At 44.5% G+C, this 18691-nt stretch overlaps 1 protein-coding gene across 1 annotated transcript in view; it reads left to right on the top strand.

Annotated features, from left to right (window-relative positions):
- CCDC33 (coiled-coil domain containing 33) overlaps window positions 1–18691 on the top strand; it is a 130352-nt gene that overhangs the window by 93079 nt on the left and 18582 nt on the right. The window contains exons 17-19 of the mRNA XM_044283367.1: window positions 21–109; window positions 3984–4115; window positions 5218–5296. Coding sequence (XP_044139302.1) covers window positions 21–109; window positions 3984–4115; window positions 5218–5296 — 300 coding nt within the window. The remainder of the gene's footprint in view (window positions 1–20; window positions 110–3983; window positions 4116–5217; window positions 5297–18691) is intronic.

Genomic DNA, 18691 nt, shown 5'->3' with positions numbered 1-18691 from the left:
CAAATTTTCTCTTCTTATAGTAACCCTTAAGCAGAAATTGGCGAGTGAAACATCTGAGCTCCGCAGTATGAGAGACCGGATCCAGCAACTGCAGAATGATTTAGTACGGGTGAGTGCTGTAGTACAGGGCTAGAAGGGATGAAATACTTTCTAATCTATTAGTAATATACACTTACCTAAAGAATTATTAGGAACACCTGTTCTATTTCTCATTAATGCGATTATCTAGTCAACCAATCACATGGCAGTTGCTTCAATGCATGTAGGGTTGTGGTCCTGGTAAAGACAATCTCCTGAACTCCAAACTGAATGTCAGAATGGGAAAGAAAGGTCGGCTACAACAGCAGAAGACCCCACCGGGTACCACTCATCTCCACTACAAATAGGAAAAAGAGGCTACAATTTGCACGAGCTCACCAAAATTGGACTGTTAAAGACTGGAAAAATATTGCCTGGTCTGATGAGTCTCGATTTCTGTTGAGACATTTAAATGGTAGAGTCCGAATTTGGCGTAAACAGAATGAGAACATGTATCCATCATGCCTTGTTACCACTGTGCAGGCTGGTGGTGGTGGTGTAATGGTGTGGGGGATGTTTTCTGGGCACACTTTAGGCCCCTTAGTGCCAATTGGCCATCGTTTAAATGCCACAGGCTACCTGAGCATTGTTTCTGACCATGTCCATCCCTTCATGACCACCATGTACCCATCCTCTGTTGGCTAATTCCAGCAGGATAATGCACCATGTCACAAAGCTCAAATCATTTCAAATTGGTTTCTTGAACCTAACAATGAGTTCACTGTACTAAAATGGCCCCCACAGTCACCAGATCTCAACCCAATAGAGCATCTTTGGGATGTGGTGGAACGGGAGCTTCGTGCCCTGGATGTGCATCCTTCAAATCTCCATCAACTGCAAGATGCTATCCTATCAATATGGGCCAACATTTCTAAAGAATGCTATCAGCACCTTGTTGAATCAATGCAACGTAGAATTAAGGCAGTTCTGAAGGCAAAAGGGGGTCCAATACCGTATTTTTATGGTGTTTCTAATAATTCTTTAGGTGAGTGTACATATAATGTGACCCGCTTTTTTCACTATTGATAGTCATTTGGTCTTCTATATGTTTAATTGGAATTTATTTATCCTAGGGGTCTGCACATTTCTTAAATAATTTTTTTGCTCTTAGGGCTGCACCGCACTACTTGAAGGGGCCACAATAATACCTAAAGGCAACCTGTCACCCAAACCACAAGCAGAATGAAATTCCGACAGGGTTCCTCGTGTCAGAGAACTGTGCTTTATTCTGAAATGCTGAGAATTTCAGAGGAAACATAGGGGTCATTTATCAAACTGGTGTAAAGTTAGAACTGGCTTAGTTGCCCATAGCAACCAATCAGATTCATCCTTTCATTTTCCAAAGGAGCTGTGCAAAATGAAAGGTGGAATCTGATTGGTTGCTATGGGCAACTAAGCCAGTTTTACTTTACACCAATTTGATAAATGACCCCCATGGTTTTAAAAATGAGCCAGGAACAGGAATAAGAGCTTTTTTCTGACCATACTTGGCTGAATGGGCAAATTTCTCCCTGTCTCCGTAAGGCCTCTTTCACACATAAGCCTTTTGAAATCGGTCAGTATTCTGCCTCTGGATTATGATTCCTGATTATATACCATCAGTACTGTCATCAGTATTGCTTCAGGATTTCATCAGGATTTACATACATATTCCTTCCTCCCTGCATTTGTGCTGCGCTCCCATAGACTGTAATGTGCGTTTTTGGAAAGAAATACGCACAAACCCGAGACATGATGTGTATTTAAAATACTGAGGGAAATTATACACCCATGTGAATAGCTCTATTCATTAACATTAGCAGCAGATTTAGATACATAAAATCTGGACCATATACAGATTGCAAATACGTTTGTGTGAAAGAGGCCTATAGGTAGAAACCTATCAATACAGCCAATAAGGGAGAGGGGGAGCCGCAGAGCAGACTCATCTTCTTGTTCATTGCTCATTTTTAAAACTAATAGGGGGAATTATCAAAACTGGTGTAAAGGAAAACTGGCTTACTTGCCCCTAGCAGCCAATCAGATTCCACCTTTCATATTTCACAGTTGTATTGGAAAATGAACATTGGTTGCTTTGGACAATTAAGCCAGTTTTCCTTTACACCAATTTTGATAAATCTCCCTCATACAGTAATTTTCTGACATGAAAGACCTTGTTCGAATTTCATGCTGATGATGATTTAGGCAGCATGAACCTGATGATAGGTTTTCACTAAAGATGTAGAGGCACATTTATTAAGACCGTGCGTGAAAATCGCACTGCATCCGCACTTGCTTGCGGATGCTTGCGATTATCACGCAGCCCCATTCACTTCTATGGGGCCTGTGTTGCGTGTAAAACGCACAAAGAGGAGCATGCTGCGATTTTCACGCAACGCACAAGTGATGCGTGGAAATCACCGCTCATCTGCACAGCTCCATAGAAATGAATGGGTCCGGATTCAGTGCGGGTGCAATGCGTTCACCTCACGCATTGCACCCGCGCGGAAATCTCGCCCGTGTGAAAGGGGCCTTACGGTTCTAGAATGTATTGCATATAACTCACAGCATTATGCCAGTGTTATCTGATACATTCCAGAACTGTAAGGCCTCTTTCACATGGCGTCATGTTTTTGGCCCGGATAAGATGCGGGTGCGTTGCGGGAAAATGCACGATTTTTCTACGCAAGTGCAAAACATTGTTAATGCGTTTTGCACACACGTGAGAAAACTCTGCATGTTTGGTACCCAGACCTGAACCCGGACTTCTTCCCAGAAGTTCAGGTTTTGGTTAGGTGTACTGTAGATTTTATTATTTTCCCTTATAACATGGTTATAAGGCAAAATAATAGCATTCTTAATACAGAATGCATAGTACAATAGGGCTGGAGGGGTTAACAAAAATAATAATTATATTTAACTTGCCTTAATCCACTTGCTCGCGCAGCCCAGCTTCTCTTCTGTCTTCTTCTTTGAGGAATAGGACCTTTGATGACGTCAATGCGCTCATCACATGGTCCATCACACGATCCATCACCATGGTGATGGATCACGTGACGGACCATGTGATGACCGCAGTGATGTCACCACAGGTCCTTTTCCTGTGCACAGCAAAGATGAAGACAGAAGAGAAGCCGGGCTGCACGAGCAAGTGGATTAAGGTGAGTTAAAAAATGTATATATTTTTTTTAACCCCTCCAGCCCTATTGTACTATGCACTCTGTATTAAGAATGCAATTTTTTTCCCTTATAACCATGTTATAAGGGAAAATAATAATGATCGGGTCTCCATCCCGATCGTCTCGTAGCAACCGTGCGTGAAAATCGCACCGCATCCGCACTTGCTTGCGATTATCACGCAGCCCCATTTACTTCTATGGGGCCTGCGTTGCGTGGAAAACACACAAAAAGGAGCATGCTGCGATTTTCACGCAACGCACAAGTGATGTGTGAAAATCACCGCTCATGTACACAGCCCCATAGAAATGAATGGGTCCGAATTTAGTGCGGGTGCAATGCGTTCACCTCACGCATTGCACCCGCGCGGAAAACTCGCCCGTGTGAAAGGGGCCTAAGGGTTACATAGCATCATAAATCAATATAATGCTATGTGACCCCCGGCAGTGCTGGGAGGTCAGGCCGGGAGCTGCGTTGCGGACTCGCGGCAGGAGGAACGCTCGTGTGCAAGGGGCCTAAACAGTCCTGGAATAACAGACGCAGGCGACACATTTTCTTATCTGTCCTGTAGTTTATGACTATGCCAGCATTGTTCTCTCCCCTATACCCAGTTAATGCAAAAACCCCAGTCAATTCCAATCTCATTATAAATAATGCAGTATATCACTTTTTTATAAGAGGCTGGCACTTATACTTTATTCAGTATTGATCCATACTGGCAAGCTTCCTTACTGTCAATGATTTTGTAGAGAAATGACCGAGAGAAGGAACTGCTTCTACTCCAGAGAGCACACCAACAGCAGCAAGCCGTGCTCAGCCAGTACCACCAGAGACTGAGCCGGGCGAAAGCCCTACAAGACACAGTGCGGAAACAGGAGAAGGTGAGATACAAAGATGCGCTCAATGTAACCATGTGAATGCTTGACCTCAATATAGACACAGATGCAGTTTTTGAACTGTGTGTTTTTAAGGGCCAATGCTATCCATACCCCATATTATCTGTCAATACTGGTCAGCCAAGTTATAAGGGAGTCAGGGCTGCCGGTGGCTGTCATTGGAATAAGGTCTCATGCACACACATGTATTTTTCATCCATGTGCTACCTTCATTTTTAGTGGCTAGCACATTTACCCATTCATTTTTATGGGACTATGCACATATCCATATTTCTGGTGGATCCATGTGGCCATTTCACAAATCATTGTACATGTCATATTTGGGTTGACATTGTGGGCGAGAATAGTTCTTCCTCTTGATGGAAGTAAGAAAAATAGGGAATGCACATGGTAGTTGTCCAGATCTATTGTTTGCCATCTGAAATATGGCCTCCACGTATGCATGAAGCCTAATGTTCGAACTCTTTAGAGAATTAAACAGTGTTCCAATTATTTTCTATGTTTCTACATAATGGTTCTTCTGCTTATCTACATTTCTTTTATTCTGGCATAGTGCTTTTGTTAATTGTGCCATTGATATTATACTTCATCCAATTTTCATCACATGTCCTTTAGGGCTCGTTCACACGACCGTTGGTGTCCCGTGCCCGTGCTGTGAACCGCAAATTGCGGTCCGCAATGCACAGGCACCTTCCGTGGGGCAGGCGCATGGGGATTGCAGACCCATTCGCTTGAATGGGTCAGCGATCCCTCCATTCCGCAAAAAGATAGTGCTTCCGTAGGGTTCCGTTCCACATCTCCGGAATTGCGATCCCTTTAAAATGAATGGGTCAGCATCCGTAATGTGGAATGACAACGGAACGGTGCCAGTGTATTGCGGATCCGCAAATGTTTAGGGATCAGAACCCATTCAGCGTGACCAATATACGTATAATTAAGAGGGACTGAAAAGAGGCAAATACTTTACAGCCTTTTATTACTGTTTAGCGGTCATTTTTGTGATATGCAATAAAAAAGTTACAGCCTAGGACAAGAAACAATCGCTCTTCAACTAATGCTACATTTGAGACGGTTTATGTTCATGCAGGTAATAGAGAAGATGGAGAAACTGCTGGATAGCAAACTGAAAGATGAGAAGAGGAGTCGTATGGACAAAGGAGACAGAGGTGACCTTGATAGGAAACAAACTGTGACACTGTGATTAAAGTTTTTGGTTGTCACACATCTTGCATTAATAGAGTTGTATAGCCTTGAAGCTGACAACCCCTGGGGTCCACCCTGTCCCCCTGAACATAAAAAAAATCCCACTCACCCATCCATGGTCATGCCGCAGCCCTGTTCCTGGCTGCTCCTGGCCTCCACAGGACCAGGAAGTGGCTTGGTCCTGTAAATGCTAAGACATATGGTAGCATTCAAGCCTGTGACCACTGAGGCCAGTGATTGACTAACAACGCTCATCGGACCAATAGTTTTTTTTAACTCTATGGGTACCATAATTATTTGTAAAAGTTGAATCATTTTGATTTTATTTTTTTGGCAATTTTAGACTAATGACTCATTCAAATGCCTTCTATATGATGATCAAAGTACTGTCATCATCACTGTCACTCCTTAAAGGGGTTGTGCAAGAATGAGGTTTTGTTTTTGGCAAATCACTGGATGCAGCGGACACAGGATCCCCTTGTGTCATGTGACCATTTGCCATGACATAAGGGGAGTTTCCACTGCCCATGATAGGCTGCGGCGATGTCAAACCAGATGTTGCCCTCAAGGGAGACCAGTGTGGCATTGCAGGCCTTGAGGAGAATGAGCAGGGAGCCAGCGTAAGGTAAGTAATCTTTCCTTTACAGGTCTGGCCAAGCTGGGGGAAGGTGGTTGCCACCCCCTACTCCAGCATTCTTGCACAACCCCATTAAAAAGGTCAAACCTGTTAGACAGGTACATTTGCATACATTTGTGAATGTAGTGCATTACTGTATATATTGGCTTAGATGCTTTATTTTATAGAGCAAAAGAGTAATCTTAATCCAAAATATATCCTGAAACTCATATTCAAAAGAACCCAAGATAAAACTCCTCTGACAATACGAAAACCTACCAAAAATGTATCTCTGACAACTAATCTCATCCACAACCATGACATTGTTAAAAAGACTTTATACAAGACATAGTAAACCTTGAAATATAAAGAAACAGCCCTGCTGTGATTTCTGGTCAGTTAAACCTGCAGCCAGCCCATGACACATCCGAGTAATAGACTGATAAAACGGCCGGCACATGGACGTGTGAGTCCGGCCTATTTATGTAAAATTTGAGGGCTAATATCAAAATCAAAATGTCAGGATTAAGTAAGAACTGTTAATACAAAAAAGCTGTAGGATTATTCGATCTTGTTCTATGTGCAGGTTATTTCTGTGTTATGGATGAAGGGTTTTTTCTTTATCCACGATTGCTACGTGATATATGACTTTGTATAACTGTGTGAGAGGCGATATTAATCTCAAAGCAGGGAGTGATGGAGTTGTGTAAGTAATAGCATTATAATAGGGGTAATACAAATGAAAGAGAGCTCAAGGAGTGACAGCTGTAAGTGAGACCATTAGTGCACAAGTTTAGCAAGGAAACATTGAATAAATCACTTTAAGTGCATGACTGACTGAAAGATTTGATTTTGCTTTTATGTGTTAGGTAGTTTTTATTAACTCATGTGGTCTGCTTTCTTAGTAGTTTACAAGGTGAGCTGCAATCTGTCAGTCATATTAGACAAGAGTGGAATTGTGTGACCTATCACCAGTGTAGTAGTAAAGTAGATATACATTTGGTGAAATGGTTGAGCAGGTACCTGTGAAATTAATAATAGAGAACCTCAGAACTCACATCATAACTAGAGATGAGGGAATTGAAGTTGACGAAGTGGAATTCAATCTGAATTTCATAAAAAATTTGATTCACACCGAATCTGAATTTCCTCATGCTTCCTGGTAACAAATCACATTTTTTCCTAAAACGGCTGCTGCACGTGTTAGGACATGGAGCAAGGAACTCTGGGAACGAGGGATCACCCATAATGCCATGCATGCAGCCAATCAGCAGCCAGCCCTGTGATGTCACAGCTCTATAAATAGCCTCAGCCATCTTGGATTAAGCCATTTTCCAGTGTACTTAGTGCAGAGAGAGACGTCAGCAGGCGCTAGGGACAGTGGTAGAAAATACTTTAAAACTTTTAGTTTGCTGTATAGAAGTTCAGGGAAAGGATAGGGAGGAATTATTCCACAGTATGGAAGCAGAACAGGGTTCAGTAGGGGTGTTTACAGCCGGGGTAATAGGAACAATCCTATTACACCTTGCTGCACTGACTGGGGATCCAAATTGCCATTATACAGCTCTGTAATTCCAGCAAACCGTTCTTGTTATTGGGGTGCAAATGCTGTTTGATACAGCCATTAACAGGGTTTATTACTAGGAAATATTTATTCATCTTATTTGCCCTTGTGCGGTGCAGTTATATGTTCTAAAGCAGGGGTGCACAATTCGGACCCCAGAGCCATGGTTTGCGGCCCCCAAACTGCTGAGCAGAAACGCACCTTTTCGTGCGATCAGCTGTGTTTCTGCCCGAAGCCGCACAGCAAAATTATAGGATTACAGTTCCTGCACTGTAGCAGAAGCATGATGGGTCCCCGGTTGTCAGAGACAGCGGGGGAGCAGAGGAGAAGGCAGAAGTAGTGTATCAGCACTTCTGCCTTCTCCTCACAGGTGAGCGGCGTGCTGTGCAGTTTAGACCTGGCGACCCGGCGATCTGTGTCTCCAAAGGTCTTTTATGGATCTTTTGGGGAAAAATTATGTGGCAAATATATATATTAAAAGTAAAAAAAAAAATTAAACACAATAAAAAAATACAAATAAAATAAATAAATAAAAACTCTGTGTTCCCCAGAGGTCTTATAAAGACCTCTTGGGGGACATACAGTGCTGCAAAAATATATAAAAAAAATAAAACATTTTTGCTAAAAAAAATTAAATAAATAAAATACAAGTAAAAGAAAACTGTAAAAAGGAAAAAGTGCAAAATAAAATTGTTCACTATCATATTATGTGGCAAAAATATATTTTAAAAATAAATAATAAAAAAAGTCTGTGTCCCCAAAGGTCTTTTATGGACCTTTTGGGGACAAATTATGTGGCAAATATATATATTAAAAGTAAAAAAAAAAAATTTAAACACAATAAAAAAATGCTAATTCCTGATATCTGGCGGTATAATCGTGCCACTGATCAGCTGATAAACAAGGAATCACTAGTTTGTCGGCTGATCTGCATATTTTATCAGGATGAAAGATGTACAATTATCGTCAGTACATCTCACTGTGTAATCAGGAATGTGCTACCAATAATCGATAGAACTGAATGAGGGAGGAATGACTGCGGTAGTGATCATTCCTCCCCAGTCACTTTGCATTAGGCCTCTTTCACACGACAGTATGTCCATTTCAGTGTTTTGCGGTCCGTTTTTCACGGATCCGTTGTTCCGTTTTTTGCTTCCGTTGTGGTTCCGTTTCCGTTCCGTTGTTCCGTTCCGTTTTTCCGTATGGCAAATACAGTATACAGTAATTTCATATTAAAAATTGGGCTGGGCATAACATTTTCAATAGATGGTTCCGCAAAAAACGGAACGGATACGGAAGACATACGGATGCATTTCCGTATGCATTCCGTTTTTTTGCGGACCCATAGACTTTAATGGAGCCACGGAACGTGATTTGCGGCCAAATATAGGACATGTTCTATCTTTAAACGGAACGGAAAAACGGAAATACGGAAACGGAATGCACACGGAGTACATTCCGTTTTTTTTGCGGAACCATTGAAATGAATGGTTCCGTATACGGACCGTATACGGACCGCAAAAAACGGCCCGCAAAACGGAAAAAAAAAACGGTCGTGTGAAAGAGGCCTTAGCCTGTGTAATAGGCTGATGCAAACAAGCGCTGATTAACTTATTTTTTGGGGCCCCTTGAGATGTGCGACGTGACAATGCAGCCCCCAGACCAAAAAAGGTTGTACACCCCTGTTCTAAAGTATTTTTTGGCTTGTATTAGTGGGAAAAAGGGGCTTATTAGCCGTTGTGTTGTGAAGGGAGAAAATTACAGCCCTTTTTGGCGTATATTAGTGGCAAAAAAATATATATTATATGCAGTTAAGTGGTGCAGTTATATATTCTAAAGCCCTTTTTGGCGTGTATTAGTGGCAAAAATATATATATTATTTGCCGTTCTGCGGTGCAGTTATATGTTCTGAAGCCTTTTGTGGTGTGTATTAGTGCAAAAAAATAAGGGCCTATTTGCCGTTAAGCGGTGCAGTTATATGTTCTAAAGCCCTTTTTGGCGTGTATTAGTGGCAAAAAAATATGTATTATTTGCAGTTCAATGGTGCAGTTATGTTTTAAAGCCCTTTTTGGCATGTATTAATGGCAAAAAATATATATTATTTGCTGTTCAATAGTGCAACTATATGTTCTAAAGCCTTTTGTGGAGTGCATTAATGGCACAAAAAAAAGTATTTGCTGTTGTGTGGTAAAGTGAGAAAATGACAGCCCTTTTTGGCGTGTATTAGTGGCAAAAATATATATATTATTTGCCGTTCTGCGGTGCAGTTATATGTTCTGAAGCCTTTTGTGGTGTGTATTAGTGCAAAAAAATAAGGGCCTATTTGCCGTTAAGCGGTGCAGTTATATGTTCTAAAGCCCTTTTTGGCGTGTATTAGTGGCAAAAAAATATGTATTATTTGCAGTTCAATGGTGCAGTTATGTTTTAAAGCCCTTTTTGGCATGTATTAATGGCAAAAAATATATATTATTTGCTGTTCAATAGTGCAACTATATGTTCTAAAGCCTTTTGTGGAGTGCATTAATGGCACAAAAAAAAGTATTTGCTGTTGTGTGGTAAAGTGAGAAAATGACAGCCCTTTTTGGCGTATATTAGTGGCAAAAATATATATATTTGTCGTTCAGCGGTGCAGTTATATGTTCTAAAGCCCTTTTTGGCGTGTATTGTGGCAAAAAAATATATATTATTTGCCGTTCAGAGGTGCAGTTATATGTTCTAAAGCCTTTTGTGGCGTGTATTAGTGGAAAAAAAATAAGGGCCTATTTTGCCTTTCAGTGGTGTAGTTATATGTTCTAAAGCCTTCTTTGGCGTGTATTAGTGGAGGAAAAAATAGGGCTTGTTAGCCGTTGTGTGGTGAAGTGAGAAAATTACAGACTTTTTTGGAGTGTTTTAATTTCCTTTTTATTTATTTATTTGATCTAACAGTATGTCGGACATAGAAGTGCCAGGCCTTGCGCAGGAGACTGGCAGAGTTATAAATGTTTCTCCTTTGACGTGCTCTGATGCCTGGCTGAGAGTCCAGAGGGGAGCTGTAAGGGCGGGTGGGTTCATTTTTTTATCCCTCTGTATATATATCCATTTTGCCCCCTCTGTATATATATCCATTTTGCCCTCTCTTTATATATATTCTGTTTGTCCCCTGTGTATATATGTCATTTTTTGCCCCCTTTGCATATATTTTAGTTATTTTATTTTTTTGCGTTTTGCCCTTGTATATTTCATGATTTTGCCCCCGGGGCCAGGGCCATATGAAGGATTTGCTGCCAGTGCCATGCCACTGTCCCGCACTGCCAGGTTCCCCCCTGTGAGTATAAAGCCGGCAGTGTGTGCACATTTACACATACAAAAAATAAAATATTCTGCTCCGGATGTGGCCCGCGGGCCGTAGGTTGGGCATCACTGACCTATACAAATCTGTGATGAAAATCTGCATCAAGATGTGGAATGATTAAAGCTCAGTAGTACAGAGCAGCACATACTCCATGTGTTGCCATATGGACACAGCTCAGCCATGTGAATGATTTATGATAATCTGACACGGCCAGGAATAGATCTGTGAAGTATAATATTTTTTTATTAATCACCAGCCATTTCATGGAATGAAATATTAAAAAAGAATATAAATTAATAATTAAAAGCATGTATTTTACATCTCCAGTTATCTTGCTAATGGTAATGTTAAAGATGATAAATAAGAAGGACGTTTTGTGTTACAAGCCTGTTATAGAGTATATGTAGCAACCTGCAGGGGAAGAGCCGGGAGAAGGGCAGTAGTAGATGTGGCACTGATAGGAGTGGTAGTGGTTCACAGTGGTTGTCCTCACTCCAACGCTGCAAGGCTGCAAGTGAATGGAGGATACACCTTTTCTTCCCTCGGGGCATACCCTGGACTTTCTGGGGGTTCCTGCCTGGTGGTGATTGGGTGCCCTTGATGTTAGGTAGATGGGTGCAAGGCAGGAGAGTAGATGCCTGTTGGTTATAATAAAGTGTTTACTGAATTAATGATGGGAGTAGCAGTAGTACAAATAGCAGCAATAGGCACAGTGAAGGCTTTTCCCAATGACTGTGTATAGTCAGCAACAATGATGGTAGCAATCCTTCTTCACTCTCAGCATCAGTTCACTTTGCAATCTTCCCAAAAAAAAACACAGACCTACAGGCTTCTGTTTGGGCCTACTTTGCCTGAGCTCTCACATGCAGGTCATGCCTCCAGCTTTGCCCATCTAAGATTCACCACTAACCAGCGGAAAGGGGCCAGCCCATCACGCTAGAAACTGGGCTAAGCCTTCCAGTGTTAACTGTTTGATGCCAATACATAACTATTTGGGATATACAGTTCACAGAAAAGAGTACTTTAACAATAAATCACAACATTTAACTCGTTAGCATGAAATTAACCCTTGCAGTGATCCACTGGGTCACTGAATATATAATATTAAGCCTTAGATGACCACCACCATCACTTTAAATATGGTGCAAGCGCAGCAGGGCAGTAGTTTCATTAAGCAGACACCTGGGGCTAATATCTGCAATCAGCAATAATGCTGATCACAGACATTTAGGCCCCTTTCACACGGGCGAGTAATCCGCGCGAATGCGATGCGTGAGTTGAACACATTTCACCCGCACTGAATCCCGACCCATTCATTTCTATGGGGCTGTTCACATGAGCGGTGATTTTCACGCATCACTTGTGCGTTGCGTGAAAATCGCAGCATGCTCTATTTTGTGCGTTTTTCACGTAACGCAGGCCCCATAGAAATGAATGGGGTTGCGTGAAAATCGCAAGCATCTGCTAGCAAGTGCAGATGCGGTGCGATTTTCACGCACGGCTGCTAGGAGACGATCGGGATGGAGACCCGATCATTATTATTTTCCCTTATAACATGGTTATAAGGGAAAATAATAGCATTCTGAATACAGAACGCTAAGTAAAATAGCGCTGGAGGGGTTAAAAAAAAATTAAAAAAATTTTAACTCACCTTAATCCACTTGATCACGCAGCCAGCATCTCTTCTGTCTGTCTTCTGTGCTGTGTGCGGGAACATGACCTTTGGTGACATCACTCCGGTCATCACATGATCTTTTACCATGGTGATGGATCATGTGATGACCGGAGTGACGTCACCACATGTCCTGTTCCTGCACACAGCAAAGAAAGAAGACAGAAGAGATGCCGGCTGCGCGATCAAGTGGATTAAGGTGAGTTAAATTATTGTAAAAATTATTTTAACCCCTCCAGCGCTATTTTACTATGCATTCTGTATTCAGAATGCTAATATTTTCCCTTATAACCATGTTATAAGGGAAAATAATACAATCTACAGAACACCGATCCCAAGCCCGAACTTCTGTGAAGAAATTTGGGTTTGGGTACCAAACATGCCGATTTCTCACGCAAGTGCAAAACGCATTACAATGTTTTGCACTCACGCGGAAAAATCACGCATGTTCCCGTAACGCACCCGCACCTTTTCCCGCAACGCCCGTCTAATAGAGGCCTTAAGGGTACATTCACACGACCGTATGTGAATGTTGCCGCCCCCATGATAGAAGCGTCAATTTTGACGTAAATTTGTTTTCCCTTAGTCCTAACAGCAGCACAAGTGGGGGTATTCGCCCCTGTGAAGCTGGTCAGGACAGGCGGAATTTTTGCTGAATAAAATTCTGCATCTCTAGTAATTAATTAATTAATTAACTCCCCCCTCCTTATATAGGCCGCCCTCACACAGGGCTAGTTGCTTTTTTTAACAAGTAAACATAACAGCATAGAGGGAGGGATATTTGTGTGCTGCTGTTAGGACTAAGGGAAAACAAATTTACGTCAAAATTGACGCTTCCCTTTCGTCCTAACCAGCAGCACAAGTGGGGAAGTAGCAAGGAACCTCACACAAATCTTGGGAGGGCAAAGGACTAGCACTAAGTAGCTAATAATCCCACAGGAGTTAGAGAGCTGACCTATGGACGAGCAGCATCTAACACGGACCGTCCAAAGGCTGTTCCCTCAGAACGCCTATTCTCTAGGCGGTAATGGGCAATAAAGGTGTTTTGCGTGCTCCACGAGGCAGCCGCACAAATTTGCTCTAAGGGGATTAGCTTCCTTTCCGCATATGATGTAGAAACTGCCCTTGTAGAATGGGCAGATAAGAAAGATGGCGGTGGTAAGTCTTGGGACGTAAAAGCCAGCTTAATAGCGTCCTTAATCCATCTGCTCAAGGTGGGCTTGGAAACCTTGAGCCCTTTATTGTTCCCCGAATAAGAGATCAGCAGATTTTCTGATCTCCTGAACTCTTCCGTTCTATTCAAATAAATTCTAAGGACTCTTGGGATGTCCAAGGAAAGTAATCTCTCCTCCTCAGGAGAGTTAGAGGTAGGAGACAACACCAGCAGTGTTATCGTCTGGTTGGTGTTCGCAAACGAAGGAACCTTTGGTAAAAAGGTAGGCAGAAATCTTAACAGGACCTTGTCCTGCAGAAAACTTAAGTATGGTTCCGCTGCCCCCAGAGCCTGGAGCTCCCCAACCCTCTTGGCTGATGTTATGGCCAAGAGAAAGGTAACCTTGAGGGAAAGGTACTTTAAGTCTACCTGTTCCAAAGGCTCGAAGGGGGGGAGCACAACCCCCTTAGGACCACTGGCAGCTCCCACTCAGGGATTGGTCTCTGGATGCTGGGCCTAAGCCTCTGAGCACCCTTAAGGAACCTCTTAATTAGGGGGTCCTGAGAAATTGGCTTACCAAGGCATGCTGACAAGGCAGCGACGTGAGCTCTCAATGTAGATGGGCTTAGACCCTTGTCTAGACCATCTTGCAGGAATTGAAGAATCTCAGAGAGAGGAGGATCTGAGGAAACTACCTCTCTATCCGTGCACCATCGCATAAATATCTTGAATATGCGGGAATATTTCTGATTCGTAGAATCCGCTCTGGAGTGAGAGATTGTTCTCAGGACCTCCACCGAAATCCCTCTAGCTTCTAGAAGGGACCGGTCAGTCTCCAGGCTGTCAGACTGAGCCTCCTCAGATCTAGACAGGGACCTGTGTCCTGATACACAAGGTCCTGTATTAGGGGAAGTCTCCAATAATTGCCCTGACTCATCTGCATGAGCTGGGTGAACCAAGACCTCTTCGGCCAGAATGGGATGATGGCTATCACTGAGGTCTGGTCTTGCTTGATCTTCATCAATACCCTTGGTATCATGGAAATTGGAGGGAATACATAGGCCAGCCTGAACCTCCATGTTATGGACAGAGCATCTATCGCTACCGGATTGTCCTCCTTGTACAAGGAGCAGAATTTGCTTACTTTGGCGTTCAGACGGGTTGCCATCAAATCGATCTCTGGAGTCCCCCAGCGTTGGACTATCCTGGAGAAGATGTTGTCGTTCAGGGACCATTCTCCTGGTACCGGAAGGCCCCGACTTGCTCTCTGCCCAAGATAAAATCAATCCCACCTCCCTCAGAAGGGTCCGGGATCTCGTACCTCCCTGTCTGTTTAAATAAGCCACCACAGTCGTGTTGTCGGTCCGTACTCTCACGGCTTGACCCTGAATGAGAGGTGAGAAGTGATTAAGGGCTAACCTCACCGCCCTTAGCTCCCTCAGATTGGACGACAGGAGTCTCTCCTGAGGCTTCCAGGTATTCTGAACTGTATTGCGTCCCAGATGGGCTCCCCAGCCCAGAAGGGAGGCGTCCGTGGTCAGGATCACCCAAGTAGGTTGGGTTAGAGGCATTCCATCCACTAGGTTCTACCACCACCTGAGGGAGGAACGGACTTCTGCAGACAGGGAGTGGTTCCGATCTAGGTCTCTGGGTTTGCGATTCCAAACCGCTAAGACTTCCTCTTGTAGTGGCCAAAGATGCCACAAGGCCCAAGGTACTGCCTCTGCAGACGCTGACATGTGGCCTATCATCCTTATTAGAACCCGAATAGACACCCGCCTGGGGGGTAGGAGAAACTCTGCAGCCCTTATTACTTTGTCTCTCCTCTGAGGAGATAGATATAGGGTCATTAGTTGTGAATCTATCACAAACCCCAGAAACCGCCTTGTAGTAGAGGGGACCAGCTCTGATTTGTCCCAATTCACGAGCCACCCTAGGTTCTGCAGAGTGTGGAGAGCTTGTTGAAGCTGGACTTGTAAGATGCCTGCGGACGCGGCTTTTAAAAGCCAGTCGTCTAAATAAGGGACGACCTCTAAGCCGAGGAGCCTTAAGTGGGCGACCACAGGAGCCACAACCTTTGTGAAGGTGTGTGGAGCAGAGGAGATGCCAAAGGGCAACACAGCAAACTGGTAGTGCTTCACTACCTCCTTTATGCAGACAGCAACTCTGAGAAATTTCCTGTGGGCCGGACACATAGGAACATGAAGGTAAGCATCCTTCAGATCTATCGTCACCATCACGTCTGCCGGGTTCAGGATGTTGAGGACTGAGCGAATGGTTTCCATCCGGAAACGCTTCTTTCTGATAAACCGATTTAGGTAACGCAGATCGATAATCATGCGCCAGTCTCCTGACGGCTTTGGAACGAGAAAGATGGGAGAATACACTCCCTGACCGAGCTCTTGAGGAGGAACCTCCTCTAAGGCCCCTTTGACAATGTACTGGAGTACAGAGTCTTCCAGGATCAGTTGTCTGCTGGGTGTTAGACGTCCTGTGAGGATGAACCTCTCTTGAGGTTGGGAACTGAAATTGATCCTGTAACCGGTGCTGATGACCTGCAGCACCCAAGGATCTGGAATTATTTTCTCCCAAAAATTTCTGAACAAAAATAAACGACCTCCTACTGGAGGATTCAGGCAGGGAGATTCATGTGGGAGTGAGGGGGGTGGGGATGGGGAGGTGACGGGCTGCCGAGAGTCATTGCTCAGCCCTGCGGTTCCCGCGACCGCGACCTCTACCTCTCCTGTTAACTTCGGAACGTCTCTGGTTCCTCTCTCTTCCTTGGAATCTCCCCCCCCTGCCTCTCCCACGTCCTCGAAAGGATTGCTGAGCGAGTGATTTTCCCTTCTTGTCTGCTAGACTCTCCATGAGGCGGTCTAGCTCGGAGCCGAACAACCTGCCAGGCTCGTAAGGGAGGGAGCACAAATTAAATTTTGACATGTTGTCCGCTACCCAGGGCTTCAGCCATAAGGGCCGTCTGCTGGCAGCAGACAAAGCCATTGACTTGGCAGCAAGCCTTAGCTGCTGCTGAGACGCATCCGCCAAAAAATCAATGCCTAATAGAAGGGTCTTGAATTGATCCAGGATATCATCTCTGGCGATTCCCGAGTCTATGTCTGCCTGGATCTTCAGCGTACGGGCGCGAATGAACTCAGACACCTCGGTACCGGCTATGGCCACAGAGGCAGAGGCGGACGCCGCAGCATAGTTGCGCCTAAGCGAACATTCTGCGCGTCTATCCAGGGGATCCTTCAGGTTACTCCCGTCATCGGAAGGTACCAAAGTTCTTTTAGAAAGCTTGGCTATCGCCATATCCACCTTAGGCAGAGGGACCCAATCCAGGGAGTCCCCGTCCTGTAGGGGGAACATCAGCTTAAACCTCTTGGTTAAGACCGGTCCTTTTTCTGGATGCTTCCATTCGGTCGCCATTAGTTTTTTTAAGCGACTCGTCCACTTTGAAGGCCCTTGGCCCCCTAGCGGTGGAGTGTGGAGCTTCCCCATGCTCAACATCCTGGTCCCTTGACCTGATGGAGCGCAGTAATCTTTGTGTCTTCTCCGCCGGAAAAGAAAAGACCGACTCCTCTTCCTCAGAGGAAGAATTCTCGCCAAGCGAGATCACGTCTTCTGACATAGGAACAGGCCCAGGCGAGGCCTGCCTGGGTCTCTTGTTGGAGACCGCCCCCTTGATCTCCGCAACGGAGGTGTCCAAGAACTCCTTCATCCAGGAAAACATTTCAACAACCGTCGGCTCAGGATTGGCTGGCCTAGGGCGGCAGCTTGGACAACGATGAAACTCGTAGCTGTCAGGTAACGGGGTGCCACAACTGGAACAAGCCAGGTGCTTCTGCTTGTGGGTGACTTTTCCTAGAAAAGAAGTAGGCACTATTAAAGCTGGTTTCAACGCGCCCAGGGGGTCAAGCGCAGACGTCAATCTTACCTTGAGATGGTGACGTCATGACTCTAAGGATTCTGAACAACCTAGAACCTTCTGATCAGAGTAGGTACTCTCCCGGCCTTAGCACTGGATCAGCAAAAGTCAAGGTCAGCTGCACACAGGAACTGAGTGCAACACTGACCCTGCCAGCAGCCTGGCCTTATATAGCAGGAAGGGGAGGGCCAGGGGGAGGAGGAGCAACAGCTCTTCCCCCAAAAAACTCCAGGCTCCCCACTGAGGGACCCATTTATAAAAAACTAAGTTTTATTAACAACTTAATCGAATTCGCTCCCCCCCCCCCCTCCTCCACAAGCACCATCAGCTAATTCGCGCTAATTTTTTTTTTTGGCGGACCGGAAGTGACAATGACGCACTTCCGGTCTCGCGTCCGATACACCGGAGCTTAGAACCGATCTCAGGGCCGGCCGCAGATTACAGAGGAGGTAGGAGGGGAGCGCAGGAGCGGAGCGGAGAGGAGACAGGGGGGGAGGGAGCTCACAGCTCCGCTTACTGAGTACACCCTGTCTGAACTTACCGACTACCTGCAGCCAGACCGTCCCCATACTTACGCTCCCAGCCAGGCAGGGGACAGCCGTACTACGCCTGTAAAAGAAAATTGTAACATTAAGACGAAATAAAAGCAGAAATTCAGCAAATTTCTCCCCCAACTACTGAGGGAGAGACTCAGAATAGAGTCTAGCCTGTCAGACCAACACACAGGACAAAATAAAAGCAACTAGCCCTGTGTGAGGGCGGCCTATATAAGGAGGGGGGAGTTAATTAATTAATTAATTAATTACTAGAGATGCAGAATTTTATTCAGCAAAAATTCTGCCTGTCCTGACCAGCTTCACAGGGGCGAATACCCCCACTTGTGCTGCTGGTTAGGACGAAAGGGAAATGCCTATTCTTGCGGACAAGAATAGGACATGCTCTATCTTTTTTTCGGGGACCGCGGTCGGATCTACGGATGTGGACAGCACATTGTGTGCTGTCCGCATCTTTTGCGCCCCATTGAAATGAATGGGTCCGCACCCGTTCCGCAAAATTGCGGAACGGATGCGGAGCCAAAAATACGGTCGTGTGAA

The sequence above is a fragment of the Bufo gargarizans genome, chromosome 2 (genome assembly GCF_014858855.1).
Source record: "Bufo gargarizans isolate SCDJY-AF-19 chromosome 2, ASM1485885v1, whole genome shotgun sequence".
Taxonomy (NCBI): Eukaryota; Metazoa; Chordata; class Amphibia; order Anura; family Bufonidae; genus Bufo; species Bufo gargarizans.
The sequence above is the reverse complement of the archived record's forward strand: the minus strand, read 5'-3'. Positions and strand labels throughout refer to the sequence as shown.